General features: G+C 35.1%; 1 protein-coding gene across 4 annotated transcripts in view; it reads right to left on the bottom strand.

Moving 5' to 3' along the window:
* Window positions 1–1,420: 1,420 nt before the first annotated feature.
* The window catches only part of FAM135A (family with sequence similarity 135 member A), a 94,122-nt gene continuing 75,976 nt past the window's right edge, over window positions 1,421–19,566 (bottom strand). For all 4 annotated transcript variants that reach the window (XM_090282646.1, XM_090282643.1, XM_090282644.1 and 1 more), the window contains 2 exons: window positions 5,919–6,032; window positions 1,421–2,832 (listed from right to left, as the gene is read on the bottom strand). In XM_090282646.1, the coding sequence (XP_090138772.1) occupies window positions 2,627–2,832; window positions 5,919–6,032 (320 nt within the window). In that variant the 3' untranslated portion in view covers window positions 1,421–2,626. The remainder of the gene's footprint in view (window positions 2,833–5,918; window positions 6,033–19,566) is intronic.

Below are 19,566 nucleotides of genomic sequence, written 5' to 3'. Positions count from 1 at the left end.
TTAGGAGGAAGCATTTTAAATGCATAAGTATGAGACGAATGGTATATTTGGGTGTTGGAAAGACAAAGAGACAGCCTACAGTATACCTGTGATAAGTTTTTATATTTGGTGCTGAGTAATCAAACGCATTTCATCTCTTCGGTAAATCTTGGTAGGAGAAATGGTCCCATCTTCTACTGTGGAAGCTGAGGTCAGATATGGTTGCTGTCTTTGATGTCTGACAGCCTGAGTGATGGCACAAGACTAAGCCTGGAGAATTGGACATCCCCACCAGACTCTGAATCTGGAATGAGTGATGTAAACAAGCAACGTGTTTGGAATCCAGTTTTCAGAGGCATCAATACTAGCAGAAACATACACAAACTTCCAGCTCTTTTTGAGGTTGGCACTTGGCTATAATTTTGGTCATTTAGCTTCCTTTGGTTTCTGTTGTTTTCCAAAGCCTTTCTATCAATTCTGAGAGCTGCCTAATATTCTTCCACTGAATCATTTTTCTTCTTAAATTTATCATATTTTTTTGTTTTCAACCAGGAGTCCTTATTGGTATATACTTCAATATGCTTCATTCTCTAAGAGTCACTTATATTGTTTCAGATTATCATTTTCCCACCCTACCCCTGCAATTTGAATCTGGAAGTGAAAAGCATATGCTAGTTTCCCTGGTAAACCAGAAGTAAAGTTTGTTAGATTTTAAACCATGATTGTGGATGTGCTTTTAAAACTGTATTAATGCCTGGCTGGTGTGGCTCAGTAGATTGAGCACCAGCCTGTGAACCAAACAGTTACCAGTTCGATTCCCAGTCTGGGCACATGCCTGGGTTGTGGGCCAGGTCCCCAGCTGGGGGTGCGTGAGAGACAACCATACATTGATGTTTCTCTCCCTCTTTTGCTCCTTCCCTTCCCTTCTCTCTAAAAATAAATAAATATTTAAAAAAAAAAACTGTATTAAAACAACCAACAACCAGTCAACCAACTATGATCATAAGAACAATTTATCCCTAAATACAATTATATGATTATAAGTAATAATAAATCCTTTCATAAACCTAGAAGAGATTATTCAAATTTATAATAAGCATGGTATTTCAAATTCAGGGTCAAGGTATGTGTAGACAAAAAATGTGTGTGGCAAAAACATGTGGTGGATAATGCATATATTTACATTTTCCAGTTATAATGTACTTGGTATATTATTGCTTAGTTATTTAATTAAATTTTCAAGTAGTTTTAAAAAAGGATTTATGGAGAGCAATCAATAAAATACATTTTAACTACTATATGCAAAGATGTAAATTATAAGAATACTTTACAAAGGCATTAAGTTATCATGCTGGTCTATAATTAATATAGTCTCTCCAGTTATAAATAAAAACATTACCTCTAGTGTTCTGAAAATAAGCAAGTGTTTTAGTTGTTCCTCTAGATAGCCATTTGTTCGTTTATTAACACCAGAGGCAATAACACAATGCTAAAAATAAACATGCATCAATTATATAATACATACTTACAAAAACTTTGTGTCCAATCACAACTGGTGAATGCAAACAGACCTTCTGGCCACCCTTAGCACATTATGATTTTTACAAGTAAAACAGTAAAGGAAAATAGAGAATTTAATGCTATTCAGCACCTTTAGTAAAGTCAAAAGACTCATCATCTCCGTATATCAAAAACATTTGCATCTGTATCACCAAACATGTAAAGTTAATTTTTTCTTCCATTTTTAACATGAATTTTTTATTTACATTACTGTTTAGTTCAACAAATCTTAACAATATTTAAAAATTATCTAAATTCATAAAAGTATTTCATAAATTTCAACATTTAATTACTATGTACATACAAGGACGTTCATGAAAAAAAGTTAAAGAAATGTAGTCAGAAAGTTCAGGCAACATTACCAAATTTAACAAAATTCCAACTAAATCAAGGCAAAGGGCATTCAAACATTCAAAAATCTCTAGATGCTGCTGACATGGACATGAAAAGTGCCAGTAATAAAAGCTAATGTGAGAAACAATGTTGAAATCACCAGTAGAAAATATATTTTAATAGGCATGACGTATGCTGAATAGCAATAGTAATAATGACTTTATAGAAAACTTTTATAACATTGTCATATATGAACTATCTCATTTAGCAGGGCTAAAGAGTTGATTTCAAAAAATATATTTTAGCAGCCATAATTTTATTTCCAGTTAAAACATAGTAAAATCTTAAAAGTAAAATTTATAATTAACTAAATATACCCCAATACTAGAAAATTTAAAACCCCATGCTACTCTAGCAATAACGGCCTCTAGTATGATGTGTCTGATATAAGGATTGTGGAAAGCCAATAAACAACAATCAGACATACAATGGGCCTAAAGTTCCACTGAGAAACTTATGTAGCAAAATATATGAAAAATAGAAAAGTAAAAAGATAAAATTAAAAAATATTGCACAGCCACATTACCTAGAAAATAATGTTTAAAAGCTCTAAACATGGATGTTATAAATTATCTCCCATATAAAAGGTATAAATATTTCTTAGAACTTATGAGCATCTATAATTTAATATAATACATTATTTGAATCATTGTTGAATGAGGTAATTGTCAAGTCTCTGAACAATGTTTTTATACTACTGAAAATATTTGAGGGCAGCAACCAGAAAGAATTTCTCCAAAAATATTTCTGAATCAAGAACAGCTATATGTGCAGCTCTCCCAATGAGAGAATCAGCTGTATTGGGCAATGCATTGATGACATTATATCGAACCAAATTACAGTCCTTGCTTTGCAGAACCGGTCGAAGCAAATTGTGGATCATTTCTGAATAGATCTGTCCTATGGAAAAAGAGAAAAAGTAAAATTAGCTCACATGATAAACTGAAAAAATTCTATGCCAGCTGTTATGTAATATATAAAATTTTAGTTACATTATTTCTATTTAAAGTAGAAAAAGTTGTCCATATCTATGTATCATGTTAATCCTTTCACCTTTTTTCACCTAGTCCCCCAAACCCCTTCCCTTCTGACAGCTGTCAGTCTGTTCTATTTATCTATGTTTCTGTTTCTATTGTTTGTTAAATTATGTTGTTGAATAAAATTGTACACTTGAAACCTGTATGGTTTTATTAACCAATATCACCCCAATAAATTCAATTTTAAAAGAAGCAGAAAAAGTTATTTTAAAAGAGTTTATTTTTCTTTGACTATCATTTTTAAGACTGTTTTAGAGGAAATATGATTCCATTATTTATCTAGCCAAGTAAAAATAACAAATTTATTATACATTATTCTTGTCAATCTGACATTTTTAATTCATAGTACTGAATATAACAAATAGTTTTCTTCAACATTAAGTCACTTATGACTTGTTAAACCATTATGAAAAGATAGCCATGCTGAGACATTTTGATAAGGCAAAATTTAGAACTTGAATCTACAACAAGCTTCCATGGCAGTCAATATTTTTCCACATATTTCCATGATACAAGGGTGAGAAAAGTAGGTTAATAATAAGTAATACAATAATTAACAAATAATACAAAAATAAACTGTTTCATGTACTTACAACTGTAAACCTATTTTTGCCCACCCCTGTATTTTTTTAAATTTTAATTATTTATTTTTAGAGAGATGGGAAGAGAGGGAGAAAAGAGAGGAAGAGAAACATTGATGTGTGAGATACTTCGATTAGTTGTCTCTTGCATGCCCTCAGCTGGGGACCTGGCTCGCAACCCAGGCATGTGCCCCAACTGGGTTCAACCTTTTGGTTTGTAGGCTGGTGCTCAATCCACTAAGCCATGCCAACCAGGGCTGCCCACCCCTGTACTTTGAGAAGAATGGCAAATTCCTATAGTCAGAAGAACAACGAGAGTGTGGCTCAAAGATCAAAGAGGATCCTTTTTTCTGCTCTGAAGGTTTATTTAATGCTTGGTTCTGCTTTTAATTCCAAAGTTGTGCTTCTTTCTCTTTTTTTTTTTTTTGGTTAATTCTTACAATGGATTTGCTGAGGTCATGCTAAGAATAAAAGATCAAGGTTAGATATACACACATAAAAGCACAAACTACCTATATGGGGCAAAATAGTTTTAATGCTTAAGCATTTTACTGTATTACTAATACAAGGGGGACCCCCCCAAAAACAGAATTTATATAAAATTGTGTGTTTATTCTTCCATGTTTAAACTTTAGCCACCTTCAAAGTACTCTCCATTTGATGCAATACACCTATCGAGACATTTTATCCACTGCTCAAAACAGGTTTTGAATTTGTTGTTCTAATGCCTTTTAGTGCTTCTGCCATTTTTGGTTTCACCTCTGCCATATCAGCAAAATGTTCCCCTTTGAGGACTTTTTTCATCCAGGGAAATAAAAAAATGTCACTTGGGGTGAGATTGGGTGAAAGGGAGGGTGAGGCACAGGGGTCATGCTGTTTTTTGGTCAAAAACTGCAGAACACTCACTGTGGTGTCGGCAGCTATGCACAAAATCACCCATCATGAAATAGGCAAATATTTTGAAAGAGTCTTTAAGTCAAATGCAACCTCTCACAACAGCACTGGCTGGCACACTGCTACAGATGAGTTCTTAGAACACTCCCTTAGAAGAGGAAGCCTGTATATACTACAAGGGGCCCGCCCTCTAGAAGATAATTCCTTTTTTGGAGGGTCTCCCCTCATAGATGAGTGCTAACACATAGCCATGGAACCTGTAAATTTTAGAGAGGAAGATATTAAATTTTGGAGGAGAGGCAGAGGTAGCCCTGAGGAATGATGAGGAGGTAACAGTATACAGAGTACAATTAGATAAAGAGAGAGGTATTTAAGAGGAAGATTAATATCACACAGATTCACAGAAAACCCGTTCTCTTAGTTTTCACTGTGAGTCAAGCTAAATTTCTGGTTCCATGCTGTTAAAAAAACTATTCTTATGTAAGAGGAAATTTAAGCCTCTGTATATTAGATTTTCCCTGCCCCCCAGTGGCATAGAATCCCACTGTTAAAATAAAGGACATTTATCTAGTTTTAGTGACCCATCTGAAGGTTAACCTCTTCTGAATTTTTCCCTAAGTGGACTTTAGCCTTTTCCCATAGTGGATTCTTGCTAGAACAGAAGTAAAAACAAAAACAACAACAACAACAACAAAATTATTCTGATGTCGCAAAATGCTAAAAAAATATTTGTTAAATGAATAGAGTACCTAGTATGTGCCAGCACCATGCTAGGCAATTCTAATACAAACGTATCTAAGAGAGTCTCTGCCTAAAGGAGCTGTTCATTTTCACAATGTGGGATAAGCAAAGGGATTAAGAATTCATTTAAAACCAGCTTATTACAAAAAAGGAACTGAGAATATTGGGAGGTAGGACACCCAGGTTCTTATCCTAAGCCACCTGACTTTGGATAAGTCACTTAGTATCTCTGGGCTTCAGTTACAAAATGAGCAAACAGAACCCAAGTCTCCTTCTGGCTCCAAACAGCTATGATTTAAATTTATTTTGTTATTCAAAAATAGCAAAAGAATAAATAAGTGAATTCTTCATCAGTCACTATCAGTAAAGTGGTTCATCTCCTTGCCACTGTCTGACTAAAAGTGAGGTACAGATGAACATGTAGTATGACCATCACCATAATTACCAATCCCAATAACTTGGAAGAAATCAAAAGTACAAATAACTTTTGAGGCAACAAAATGGAAAAGCATTTGTAATTAGATGAAATTATTTCCTAAGAACAACTACTGTTTCACTGGCAAAAACATCTGATGTGGCAGGAGTAAAGAAAGGATAGCTGTTAATATCAGTGGGTGAAAAAAAGAAGTAAAAGAGAGAAGGATGAGAGAAAGAAGCAAGTGACAAAAAATTTTTGGGTAAAAGCTCATGTGTAGATACAACTCTTTGAAATACTTTTAATTTACTTTGTTACCTGACTGTTTGTCCTTTAAAGCTGTTTTACACATCTCAATGCGGGCAGAGTGATAAGGAACATAGCGATCCTGTAGAGATCCCACTAGCACAACATTTTTGAAATAATGAAGCCCTGTAAAGAGAAAATACTGAATGATAATGCAAGAATTAATCAAATTTAGAACTTAGTATCATATTGTGACCAAAAAAATTTATTTCCTCAGTAGCACTGTTTATGGCTTCTTTTTAAATATCTGATGAATTCTTTCTCCAAATTTCTATATATTATCTCCATTCCCACCCCCTCACTTCATTGCATGTAGTTGGTGTGCTGATATGAGAAATGTGTGTTTGCACTGAGTGAAAACAAGGATTGTGGTGTGGTGGTATGAAGGGGAGGGAGAAACTGGATATTTCATGGCATTCTTACTTTACAAAGGATATTCCTCAGTAATTAAGGAATATTTCCCAAAGAAACAAAATTACATTCTTCCTTCAAAAACAAATATAACATCCTATGCGAACTCACTTAAAGCTAACATTTTTACTTTTTTTCATTTGACTGTTGCCTAATATTACTCATATTTTTTCCTTATTTAAGTATGATGTCGAGAAGATACAGGTGTCAATATTTTTCAGTAATAACAGAATTCATAATCCATCCAGACTTTTGTCAGGTCCCTTTATTTTTGGTTTATTCAAGTAGGTGAATTTAAGGCTTGTGGTCTTAGGACACTTTGTTAATTAACTTAAGTACTGAACTCATGTTTTGACCACTTTAATACTGGTAATGTTCTTTTTTTAAAAAAGATTTTACTTATTTGTTTTTAGAGAAGAGAAGGGAGGGAGAAACAGAGGAACATCAATTCAATTGGTTGCCTCTCGCATGTTTTCAACTGGAGACCTGGCCTGCAACCCAGGCATGTGCTCTGACTGGGAATTGAACCTGCAGCCTTTCAGTTTGCAGGCCAGCACTTGATCCTGTCAGCCACACCAGCCAGGGCTGGTAACATTCTATCTAGTTTTACTATTTATCTCAGACTAGTAAAAAAAAAATAATAATTTTTATGTGATTATTAAATAAGATACAAATTAATAATGGCAATACATTAGTTGTGGTGTGCAGTCCACAAAATTTTGCTTCTGGAACATGCCATAGTAAAATTTGGAAACTTTTGGTCCACTGAAATTCAGTGTCTTACACACAAGGCCAACTATGGGAACTACTGTGGATCTAGAATACAGGAAGCCTTTGTAGAAGCTCCCTTTCTCCTTTAGAACTTAAGGATCCTAATAATGAGAAGACTGTAGACCCACACAAAACCAGGTGAGGCTGTATATATCTCTATGCCAAATATAAGGTTATCTTCTCTTTTTCCCAATGAGAAGATACCACTTTGAAGCAATTTGAATAAATAAAATTCTAGGTATATAAGTGAAGTAATCAAATGTCTACAACAGGAATATAATTACATAATCATATTTAAAATCATTTTAGAAAGATATTAATAAAAATGGATTTTTCCCCTTCATTTTCACATTTCATGAGACAAATTCATTCTACTTTGGCTTCACTCGACAGCAATGCTTTCATCAGCATCAGTCCTACTTTGGGAATAATCCATGTACCCCTAGAGCAGAGGTTTTTAAACTGGCATACATTTACCCCAGGGGTAATTTAAGTTTCTCCACAGTGCAGATGGGCATGTAGGAGGCCTATCCAGAAGGTATCAAGCCATGTACTATGAAAAATAGAGACAATTCTTGAAGAAGATACAAGATACAAGAAACACTGTATATGAGATAATGACGCCTCATTCCCCTTCAAAGTAGGCACCTTGGGACCTCACAGTTCTCCCAATCGCCATCAGCTATCCTGTTGTATTTTCCTGAATCTCATTGATGGTCTGAAATCTATTCCCTTTCAAAGGTGGTTTTAGTTTTGGGAAAAGCCAGAAGTCTCAGGGAGACACATCTGGGCTGTAGGGGGGCCAAGTCACCTGGGTGATTTGATGTTTTGCCAAAAAACTGTGCAAGAGACGTGATGTATGAGGGGTGTGTTGTCGTGATGAAACTGCCAATCACGAATTTCCCAAACCTGTGGCCTTCTGAATCATTCGAATAGTTTCCACAGAGGAATGTTCAAGCTTAATACAAAACTTGATGCAGATTTTTTGCTCTCCTCTCTCATTTTGAATGCAAAGGCCACACAGTACAAAAGCTCACCCAACAGTGTCTATCGACCCCACTGATTAGTACAGTGAAGCCATCATTGTTCACACAAGCACATTCCAGTTCACTCTCCTTGGCTGCCAGGTTCCACTGATGTTGCACCAAATGTTCTTGTTATAAACAATGGCTGGACATTTTCCGGACAGAACTTAAAAAAATTGATTTCTATAGTCCAACTTCCATATAAGTACTTTTCTATAAATGACTTGTCCTTCTCCCACTTTACATGGGAAAGGTATTTCTCCAATCTTGTTCAGATTTTATTATGATGTATAGCCTTGGGGTATAACAGTATTCCCTCACTTATCGCGGTATTACATTCTAGACCCTCCCGCGAAGTAGGAACGTTACATTTATTCTACACTCTTAAACCTACGTAACTTTAACAACATACGTATACAGTACTGCAAAATCCTGCGATATAGCGAAAAATCCACAATAAATAATATTTTAAAAAATCCCGCGATACAGTGAGGTTGCGATCAGTGAACTGAATATAGAGAGGGATTACTGTAAGACTCTGCGGAACCAAGCAAAACATGGATGAAGTCTAAGTTTTTTTTGACAAAAACCTAGGTTTGATTTGACTGTTGACATTAAGAATTGGCTTTACCAATTGGATTTTATGGGACACATTTTCCATAAATTGAAATGAGCTAAATCTGTAATTGAATGAATGAAATCTTTATATTTTTATGAAAATAATTCTAGTAAATATATACTACCCGATATGCCAGATACTATATCCACTACAATTATTTAACATTATAGGAAATATTTTTAGATGTCACTCTAAAATTATACAAGGGAATACATACTTTTCAAAATTCTTTAAAGGGTTAAGTAAGCCAAAAATGTGAAAATAACCGTCCTGCTGTACATCACCTTCACTTCTGAGTTTTTTTGATACTGCCCTTATTGAATCTAATTATGATGCTGTTACTGAAATTTTATCCCAAGCTACATGAAACCAGTCATATCAACAGTGCAATTATCTTATTTATCTAAAAGGTGTGTGTATACAGTAGTCCCTCTCTATATCGTGGTTCACTTATTGTGACCTCACTGTATCGCGGGATTTTTAAAAATATATTTAATTATTGTGGACTTTTTGCTATGTTGTTAAAGTTACGTAGGTTTAAGAGTGTAGAATATGTTTAAGAACGTAAGTAGTGTTTACAAAAGTGTGGAAAAGGTTAATAAGGGACTGGGATCGGTTTATAAGTATGTGGGAAGGGTTTATAAAGCTTAAAATATATATAAATACTAAAATAATTGTAATGTTCCTACTTCGTGAATTTTCACCTATCGCGGGGGGTGGTGGTGGTGTCTAGAACATAATACCTGCTATAAGTGAGGGAATACTGTATATTTGTGTACTCCATAAAGTGCTATTATATTGCACAACTTCCAGGGTGCAATTCATCTCAGTGTGCGTAACACTACTTGAAGCTGTGCATTGCACAACCTGTGGCACCCTTGCTCAACAACTTTCATTTTTGTATTTTCCTAAATGGCTATTTTTCCTCAAAGTGCTCGCATCTTCTACATGCTTTTCACTCTTATGACCTTGCTTCCTACATCACTGAGAGTGTAGAATAATAAGAAGAGAACTTCCACATACGCCCACCTTAACATAAACCCACCTACTATCCTTGTACTTTCATGCTTTGCCTTTACTCATGTTCCTTCTGATAAACTATTCGTGCTCCCACCTCAGGCCAGCCCTTGTACTTGTATGCTAGGTCCCAACCCCTTCTGCTTATTTAAGGCCTTGGCTCTACTAGTTGTCCTAACCCTCTCTTGCATCACCAATTTTCTCTTTTGTATAGATCATTATCAGTATGCAAAACACTATAATTAACCCCCATTAAAAATATCAATCAATCAATGAACCTGTCCTTGGACTTTATACTTCTCTACAATTACCACCCCCCAATTTCTTGGTACTGCCTTATTTATATACTTATACTATAAAAATAACAGACCATAGAAATACAAAGGATTGTAAGAAATTACTACGAACAACTATATGTCAAGAAATTTGACAACCTTGGAGAAATGGACAAATTTCTAGAAACATATAATCTTCTAAAACTAAAGCAAGAAGCAGAAAGCCTGAATAGTCCAATAACAGCAAACTTGAAGTAGTAATCAAAAAACTCCCAGCACACAAAAACCTTGGACCAGATGGCTTCAGAGGTCAATTTTACCAAACATTTCAGGAAGAATTAACTCCTAGCCTCCTCAAACTAGTCCAAAAAAATTTAAGAAGAGGGAAGACTCCCAAACTCTTTAAAAAAAATTTTTTTTAAATGAAGATTTTATTTATTTATTTTTAGACAGAAGGGCAGGGAGGGAGAAAGAGAGAAAGAGAAACATTAATGTGTGGTTGCTTCTCATGCTCCCCCAACTGGGGACGTTGCCCGTAACACAGGCATGTGCCCTGACTAGGAATTGAACCAGTAACCCTTTGGTTCACAGGCCAGCACTCAATCCACTGAGCCACACCAGTCAGGGCCCAACTATTTTTATAAGATCAATATTATCCTAATTCCAAAACCTAGTAAAGAAAAAACAAAAAAAGAAAACCACAGGCCAATATCCCTGATGAACTTAGATGCTAAAATCCTCAACGAAATATCAGCAAACCAGACCCAGCAATATATTAAAGGTCATACACAATGATCAAGTGGGATTCATCTCCGGGATGCAAGGATGGTACAATATTTGCAAATAATAAATGTAATACATCACATAAACAAAATGAAAGAAAAAAAATCACATGATCATATCAACAGATGCTGAAAAAGCATTTGATAAAGTACAGCACCCATTTATGATAAGACACTCAGCAAAGTGGGAGTAGAGACAGCATACCTCAACATAATAAAGGCCATATACAAGAAACCTACAGTCAACATCGTACTCAATGGGCAAAAACTAAAAGCTTTCCCAAGATCAGGCACGAGACAAGGGTGTCCACTTTTACCACTTCTATTCTACGTAGTATTGAGAGTTCTAGTCACAGTGATCAGACAAGAAAAAGAAATAAAAGGCGTCTAATTTGGAAAGGTGGAGGTAAAACTATCATTGTTCGTGGATGACATGATAGTGTACACAGAAAACCCTATAGGCTCTGCCAAAAAACTATTCGACCTAAAAAGTGAATTTGGCAAAATAGCGAATACAAAGTCAATATTCAGAAATCAAAGGCATTTCTGTACACCAACAATGAAATATTGGAAACAGAAACTAGGAAAAAGAATGCCATTTACTATAGCAACAAGAAAAATAGAGTATCTAGGAATAAACCAAACCAAGGAGGTAAAAGACCTGTACTCAGAAAACTACAGAACACTGAAGAAATTAAGGAAAATACAACTAAATGGAAGTATATGTCATGCTCATGGGTTGGAAGAATTAACATCATTAAAATGTCCATACTACCCAAAGCAATCTATAGATTCAACACAATCCCAATTAAAATACTAATGACATATTTCAAAAATATAGAATACTTGAAAAATTTATATGGAACCATAAATGACCCCAAATAGCCTCAGCAACTTTGAGAGAGAAGAACAAAGTAGGAGGGATCTCAATACCTGATAGCAAACTATATTACAAACTGTAATCAAAACAGTCTGATACTGGCATAAGAACAGACATATAGATCAATGGAACAGAACAGAGAGTCTAGAAATAAACCCAAGTCTCTATGGTCAATTAACATTTGACAAAAGGGGCAGGAGCATAAAATGGAGTAAAAACAGCCTCTTCAATAAATGGCGTTGGGAGATCTGGACAGGTACATGCAAAACAACAACAAAAACAAAGAACAAAAAAAGAAAAAGAAACTAGACCACCAACTTAAACCATACATCAGAATAACTCAAGATAGATAAGACTTAAATGTATTCTGTGATACCATAAAACTCCTGGAGGAAAACATAGACAGTAAAATTTCAGATGTCCCATGCATCAATATTTTTGCTGATATATCTCTGAGGGCAAGGGAAATAAAGGAAAGAATAAAAAGAGGGGTCTACATCAAACTCAAAAGCTTCTGCACAATTAAAGAAAAGATCAACAAAATGAAAAGGGAACCAACTGTATGGGAAAACACATTTGCCAATGATACCTCAGACAAGGGTTTGATCTCCATAATATATAAAGAACACATGACTCCACACCAGGAAGACAAATAATCCAATTAAAAAATGGGCAAAGGATCTGAACAGACACTTCTCCAAGGAGGACATACAGAGGGCCCATAGGCATATGAAAGGATGCTCAGCATCACTAGCCATCAGAGAGATGCAAATTAAAACCACAATGAGATACCACCTCACACAGGTTAGAATGGCCATCATCAACAAATCAACAAACAACAAGTGCTGGTGAAGATGTGGAGAAAAGGGAACCCTCTTGCACTGCTGGTGGGAATGCAGACTGGGCAGCCACTGTGGAAAACAGTATGGAATTTCCTCAAAAAACTAAAAATGGAACTGTCTTTTGATCCAGCAATCCCACTGCTGGGATAATACCCTAAGAATCCTGAAACACTGATTCAAAAGAACCTATGCACCCCAATGTTCATAGCAGCATCATTTACAATATGAAGTGCTAGAAACAGCCTAAGTGCCCATCAGTAAATGAGTGGATCAAAAAACTGGTACATTTACACACTGGAATACTATGCAGCAGAAAGAAGGAATTCCTGTACTTCGTGACAGCATGGATGGAACTGGCGAGTATTATGCTAAGTGAAATAAGCCAGTCAAGTGAAAGACAAATATGATTTTACCTATAAGTGTAACCTAATGAACAAAACAAACAAGCAAAACAGAACCGGTGACATGGAAATAAGGACTAGACAGACAGCAACCAGGGGGCTGGTGGGGGAGAGGAATAATGGGACAAAGAAGGGAAAGGGTCTAGTCAAAAAACAAGTATAAAAGACCCATGGACATGAACAACAGGATGGGGATTGACTGTGGGAGCAGGGTGGGGGTGGGGCTGGGGGTGGGTGAGACAGGGAAGAGCAATGGGGGGAAAATTGGGACAACTGTAACTGAATAAAATAGTAAAAAAATGAAATAAAATAATAGGCATTACTTTAAAAAATTACATTAAATATATTTTTCAAAATAATAGGTTTGCAGAAAATCTGATATACTTCTATAGAGAAAAGACACTTAGGTTGAGAATCACTGCTTTAGACTGAGATCCCTGAGGGAAAGTGTCTGTGTCTCCTCAGGTTCAGGCAGCTCTGTGTAATGGAAGTAAAATCAATAGATTAGATGAGGGGATTTCTAAGATATCCTTTAACTCTCAAATATCCTAATACTGATGTAAGTACAATATATTGTTATATTTTAAAGTGTGATTCCTAAAACAGTACTATACTTTAAAAATGCATTTTTAATTTAGCAATCAATCTATTTTAGTGTTTCAGCAACAATAAATACTAATAGTGTATTTTTGCATAGAGGGTTTGGTTTTTGTGTGATCCAAGAACCAAGTTAGTTAAATAAACTGTGACTCTGAATCTTTTGGTTTCAATTCCCTGTTTAGCAGTATTGGCTTGAGAGGGCAAAAACTCAAAGTGAAACACGGCAGGCCCAGTCGCAATGGGAATTATGGAAGTAATTGATCTGAGTTGAAGTCCAGTTAATAAAAATGTCTGAAGTCTACTTTGGGAGCCTTATATTTTACGTTCATCTTCTGCACCTCCAGTGATTCCACCTGCTTAAAGATGACCTAGTTAACTGACCTTCAGGTTAGCACTTGAATGAAGAGGCTAATTCTTGGCTGAAAAGTTACCTCTAACTTGGGAAAGTAACAAGATTTCCCCAGCTAGAGAATGAAACCAGAAAGGTTTCTAAATATTCTAGTTACTTTTCAGGATTACCAAGAAAAAGAAAGATTAAGTAAATCTTCAATATTTTTCTGGACTGTATTATAGCAAGATTTTACATGAATGCTCTAAATGGTAACTTTCATCTTCATTATCATAGTTTTCCTGATACTTTTGGTAACTGATTTTCTTTCCTGAAATGTTAATGTTTTAAAACAATTCATATTGATTCATTTTGCTTACCTTTCAAAATTAGCTAAAGCATTAGTGGGTTTGCACACTGACTGACATTTAGCAGAGTCTGGAGGCATTTTAAATGTCACAACTGTGGTCTGGTGGTTTTAAGGGTGTGTGCACTACTGGCATTTTCTCGGTAGAGGCTAAGGATGCTGCTAAATATCCTACAAGGCACAGGACAACCCCTGAGAACAAAGAATTACCCAGCCCAGAATGTCAATAGTGCTTAAGATGAGAAAACCCTGTACTTTCAAAATGCACATATTCTAAGCAATGTTAAAATATTCTTAATTTTACTCATTTGTTTTAAATATTATATTAGGAACAATTTTCTTCCTAAAATAATGTTAGCTGATGCTGATTTCCCCCCACATTTTCAGAAACAAAATACAAATGTTACTTACAAATCAAGTGATACCTATTATTAAACACCTCTGCAATCTACTGGAAGAAAAGATTATCTAGTGCCACTGTAGCAGAGCAGGAATTGAACCACTGGTAAAAAGGATCTAAGCAGGTGTTTTTTGGAAGATCTTAAAATAGGATATTATGTTTTGGAAGTTCCAACATGAAGAGATTCTTATTTGGCTATATTTGAGCCCTCATTATGGAATGTGAAAGTGCCCATGATCCTTCTCTCTATGTAATCTTTATTACTTCACCACTGATATCACCTAATTTATATATAATAAAACATACTTTTTACCTTTAATACTGCTCTAGTTCCTTCATCTTCTTTCTTTCCCTTGATATTCAGTGCTGAAATACTAGTATGCCATAACTATACTGTGTGAACTGATATAGGCTATCAGCAATTTGTAGAATGCTATAGATTTTTGGTCAAAAGTAGCTATAAAAATTTAATAAATGTTTGTAATTGTAATGCCTAAATCAAAACAGACAATTTCCTCTTAAAATTACTATTTTTTTTAGCTCTTTACCAGAAATATTGTGCCCACAAAACAAAAAAGGCAATTCACACTTAATAAAATTATTTTTACAAAAAATGTTTCTCAATTGTTTTAGAAATAATACAAATTATTTTAGGCTTTTAAAAGCCTCCTTAATTTTAAAATAACAAATAGTTTTCAATTAAGGAAAGCTACTAACTAATGATATGTCTCAGAGAAAAAGATTGTTTTCAAAAGGAAGACCCACAGAAGCTTTGCTTAAATAAAAATGAAAAGAAGGTAGTGGACTGGATTTTGCTTCAGACAGGTTATTTTATTTTATTATTATTGTTCTAATTCTTGTGTGAGGAACTTTTATTGATTTTAGAGAGAGAGGAATGGGGAGAGAGAGAGAAACATTGATGCAGGAGAAACCTTCATCAGTTGCCTTTTATATGCAACCCAGCCTGCAACCTAGGTATGTGTTCTGACCAGGAATCAAACCCAAGACATTTCAGGGCATGGGATGATGCTCCAACCAACTGAACACACTGGCCAGGGTCAGACAGGTTATTTTATTAGCCTTTTCCTAAAGAAGAGTAAATTAGCAATCCAGAAGAAACAGAAGCAATAATTGGACTAGGGCATCCAAGACTTTGTACCTTTCACAGAGTGAAAACATAAAAGAGAAATCATCACTAGGGCTTTTGATTGTTTAAAAACACCTAATATAGCATATTAGTTACATAAAATGGTTAAGTAAACATTGCTCTATGTTTTCCTGTTTTACTTATGTTTCTGATGTGAACCCATATATTTGTGAATAAAGTAATTTTCTAGACCTGGGGTCCTAACCCCTGGGCCATGAACCGGAACTGGTCCATGGCCTGTTAGGAACCAGGCCACACAGCGCAGGGTAAGTGGTGGGCAAGTTACCGAATTTTCATCTGTATTTACAGCATTGCTTGCAATACCACCTGAGCTCCGCCTCTAGTCCAAGCAGTGGTGGCATTAGATTCTCATAGGAATGTGAACTCTACTGTGAACTGAGCATGTGAGGGATCTAGGCTGCACACTCCTTAGGAAAATCTCATGCCTGATGATTTGAGGTGGAGCTGAGGTGGTGATGCCAGCACTGGGGAGGGGCTGCAAATACAGATTATCATTAGTAGAGAGGTCTGACTGCACATTGACATGATAAATCAATTGCTTGCAGACACATCAAAACCCTACCAGTGAGTGGCAAGTGACAATTAAGCTGCATCTGGTCGCAGGCTTTATAGCAGCAAGTGAGTTGATGTACTTCAATCGCACAGCTGCATCTGGTGGTGGCTTTAAGTCAAAATCTGGCACTTATTTTAGTCCGTGCATGGCCTGCCCATTATTTTATTTACTTCCATCCATGTCTCTTCCCTGCATTGCACACTTGTCTCAGTCACAGTTTTAGTAAGCCCAAAACATGCTAACCCTAGCATGTGGTAAGTTGTATAATTACTTCATTATATATTACCATGTAATAATAATAAAGTGCACAATAAATGTACTGCACTTGATTCATCCTGAAACCATCCCCTAACCTCCCCCTGCCCAAATCTGTAAAAAAATTATCTTCCACAAAACCAGTCCCTGGTACCAAAAAGGTTAGAGTTCTACATGACAAAAATGGGCAGGGCAGGAGGAGACATAGTTTAAGACAGACTTACTCCAACTCCTGTGATATAATTTTAAAAAGTTAATGATATTGTTTGTTGATATTGAAAACTGCAATTAGAAATAGCTTCTAAAGCTCATGAAAATATATATGAATGGCTTAATATAACATGGCTTAACCACACATGACTGCTTACTAGCTGTGACCTGCAGCAAGTCATTTAAGCTCTATACCGCCATGTCCTCATCTGTTAAAATGGGGCAATAATAGTCCTACTTGAGAAGGCTAAATCAGCTTATATAATATAGTTAGATGGTACCTGGAATATAGGAAATGCCATGTGTGTCAGCTAATATTTATTCCTATATTTTACTATTATTGAATGCATTTGTCATCATTATTAGAAAATAGTATTCTTTCATGCTATTGTCCAATAATAACATTAATTCAATTCAGGTATATACTAATAAACATATTTGGGTATAAGGAGAAATTTTAAAACATAAAAACAATTTTAAGTCATTTGAATAATATTTATGCTAGTAATACTGACATTTAGATGCACTAATTTTTAACAGTTTTGTTAAAATATTTCCTAAAATGGATTCATAATGTTAATGTGAAAGCAAATTTCTATAATCTAAAACACTAATATTATTTTTGTTCAGGTACTTCTTCATTTAGAGCTAGTTTTACCATCTAACATTTGAGTTTCATGCTATTCAGAATGGTAATTGTTTATATGCATTATCTCTAAATAATCCTTAACAGCCTTGTGAGGAAGATACTATTATTGTCATTTTACAATGAAGAAACTGAAGCTCGCTTATTTATTTATATTTTTGATCCTCACCCGAGGACATGTTTATTGATTGTAGAGAGAGGGGGAAGGGAGGGAGAAAGAGATGGAGAGAAACATCGATCAGCTGCATTTCATACACACCCTGACCAGGGACCAAACCTGCAACCCAGGCATGTGCCCTGATGGGTAATCAAAACCATGACCTTCCGTACAATCCAGGCATCTGCCCTGACAAGTAATCAAACCCATAACCTTTCAGTTTACAAGATGATGCTCCAACCAACTGAGCCACACCAGCCAGGGCTTTTTTATTTTTAGAAACTGAAGCTTATTTAGATTAAGTAAACTGGTCAGTGTTTCAACTAGAACTAATAACTGCATGTACCTTCAAAGTTTCACTGTTAAGTTAGGCTGGTATTAACCAGCAGGGAGGTGAGAGTCTTGCCAAGCATTATGAAGCAAATAATAAATTAAAAACTTGTAAGCAAAAGTTTTAACTATTCCTATAGAAATAACTCGAGTGCAAAAGACCTACTCACATCTATTAACAACTATAAATTTAATAGTACAAAATCTGTTCAGATGAGGAATGCCATAGATTACAGAATTTTTGTAGCAAAATTTTACAATTATGCTTTCTCTTATGTTTTTATTTTCTGTTGTTGCTATTTATTACTATTGCCAATTAAGTTTTACTTTGTAAAATATAATATAAGTACACACACCCTGGGGAACATTTATATTCAGTTTTGCCTTTCATGTATTTTCTAACCCATCAGGAGCAGTGATACAAACCCCACCATTATACACAATGGCTCTAGTTAGTGTAAGTTTTTCTTACATGAAAACGACACTATATTTGATTTTCTAGGAGTATCTTAATAGTTTCCTTAATCAAGTATATATTTATGTGCACTATAAGTAACCTGCTGCTTTGTACCTTTAGAAACAAGATCACAAAACTTGACATATAAAAAAACTTTTCTTTCACTGATTCTACTAACAGACAATACATGAAATAACCATTTCCAGATTTCTTCCTCACATTAATAAAAACATTTAAGGTAGAATCCTGAAAAGGATAAAACAAGACTCAAGTGAAGTAGCTACATTCAATTACTACATCTGTTCAATGTTCATATCAAATGTTTTAAGAGCAGGATGGAGGACGTGGGTGATAGGAATGAAGACAAAAGATAGATTTAAATGGATGGGGCTTAAGTTTATAAGGTCAAGTTACTATCAGTCACCAAATATATGGGATTGATTTTTATATTATCATACAATATTTAACCTGCTTTTGGATACTGAAAATAATGTTTAGAAGATCACTCACTGCTTCAATGGATTTATACTGAACACCTACAAGGAAGAACTATAATAAATATTGTGTATATGGGGGGGGGGAAGGGCTGTCATAACAAATCAGATTTAAGAAAAGAAGGGTAAGATAGATAAAAATGACTCACATGAGATAAGCCATAATGGGTATGATAAAAGAGTTCATAAATAATATAATGTTGAGGTGAATTAAGAGGTAACATTACCAGTTTTGGAATATATGACGTAAAGAAGTAGGATCAATCAAAGATGCCACTGAAGTGTTTTAAACCAAGTAATTTAGAGGGCAGGGTACCATTTTAAAAAGAATGAAAAAAGTCAGCTTTTATATTTAGTCTGATATGTAAGGAGAGATGTCTAGCAGGCAAATGAGGACCAGAATTCATTAATGAAGTAAGTCCTGGAGATATAAGATCTGAGATATTAAAGGCATATACTAGGTACTCTGAGAGCAGAGGAGCATTAAATCAGATGGGACATCAAGAAAACTTTTTGATACTAGGTGATGCTTGAGTTTAACTTTAGAGGATGAAGATAATTAGTTCTAAAAAGATGGGTAAACTCATCAGGAGGACTAGTGGTGGAAAAAGCATGGACAAACGCAAGAAAGCATAAAACGTGTGGTATGACCAAAGCAAAGGATGCATATGT

Source organism: Furipterus horrens, unplaced genomic scaffold (assembly GCF_987537825.1).
Source record: "Furipterus horrens unplaced genomic scaffold, mFurHor1.1.pri manual_scaffold_6, whole genome shotgun sequence".
Lineage (NCBI taxonomy): Eukaryota > Metazoa > Chordata > Mammalia > Chiroptera > Furipteridae > Furipterus > Furipterus horrens.
Note: the sequence above shows the minus strand (reverse complement) of the source record. Positions and strands in the feature narration are given on the sequence as shown.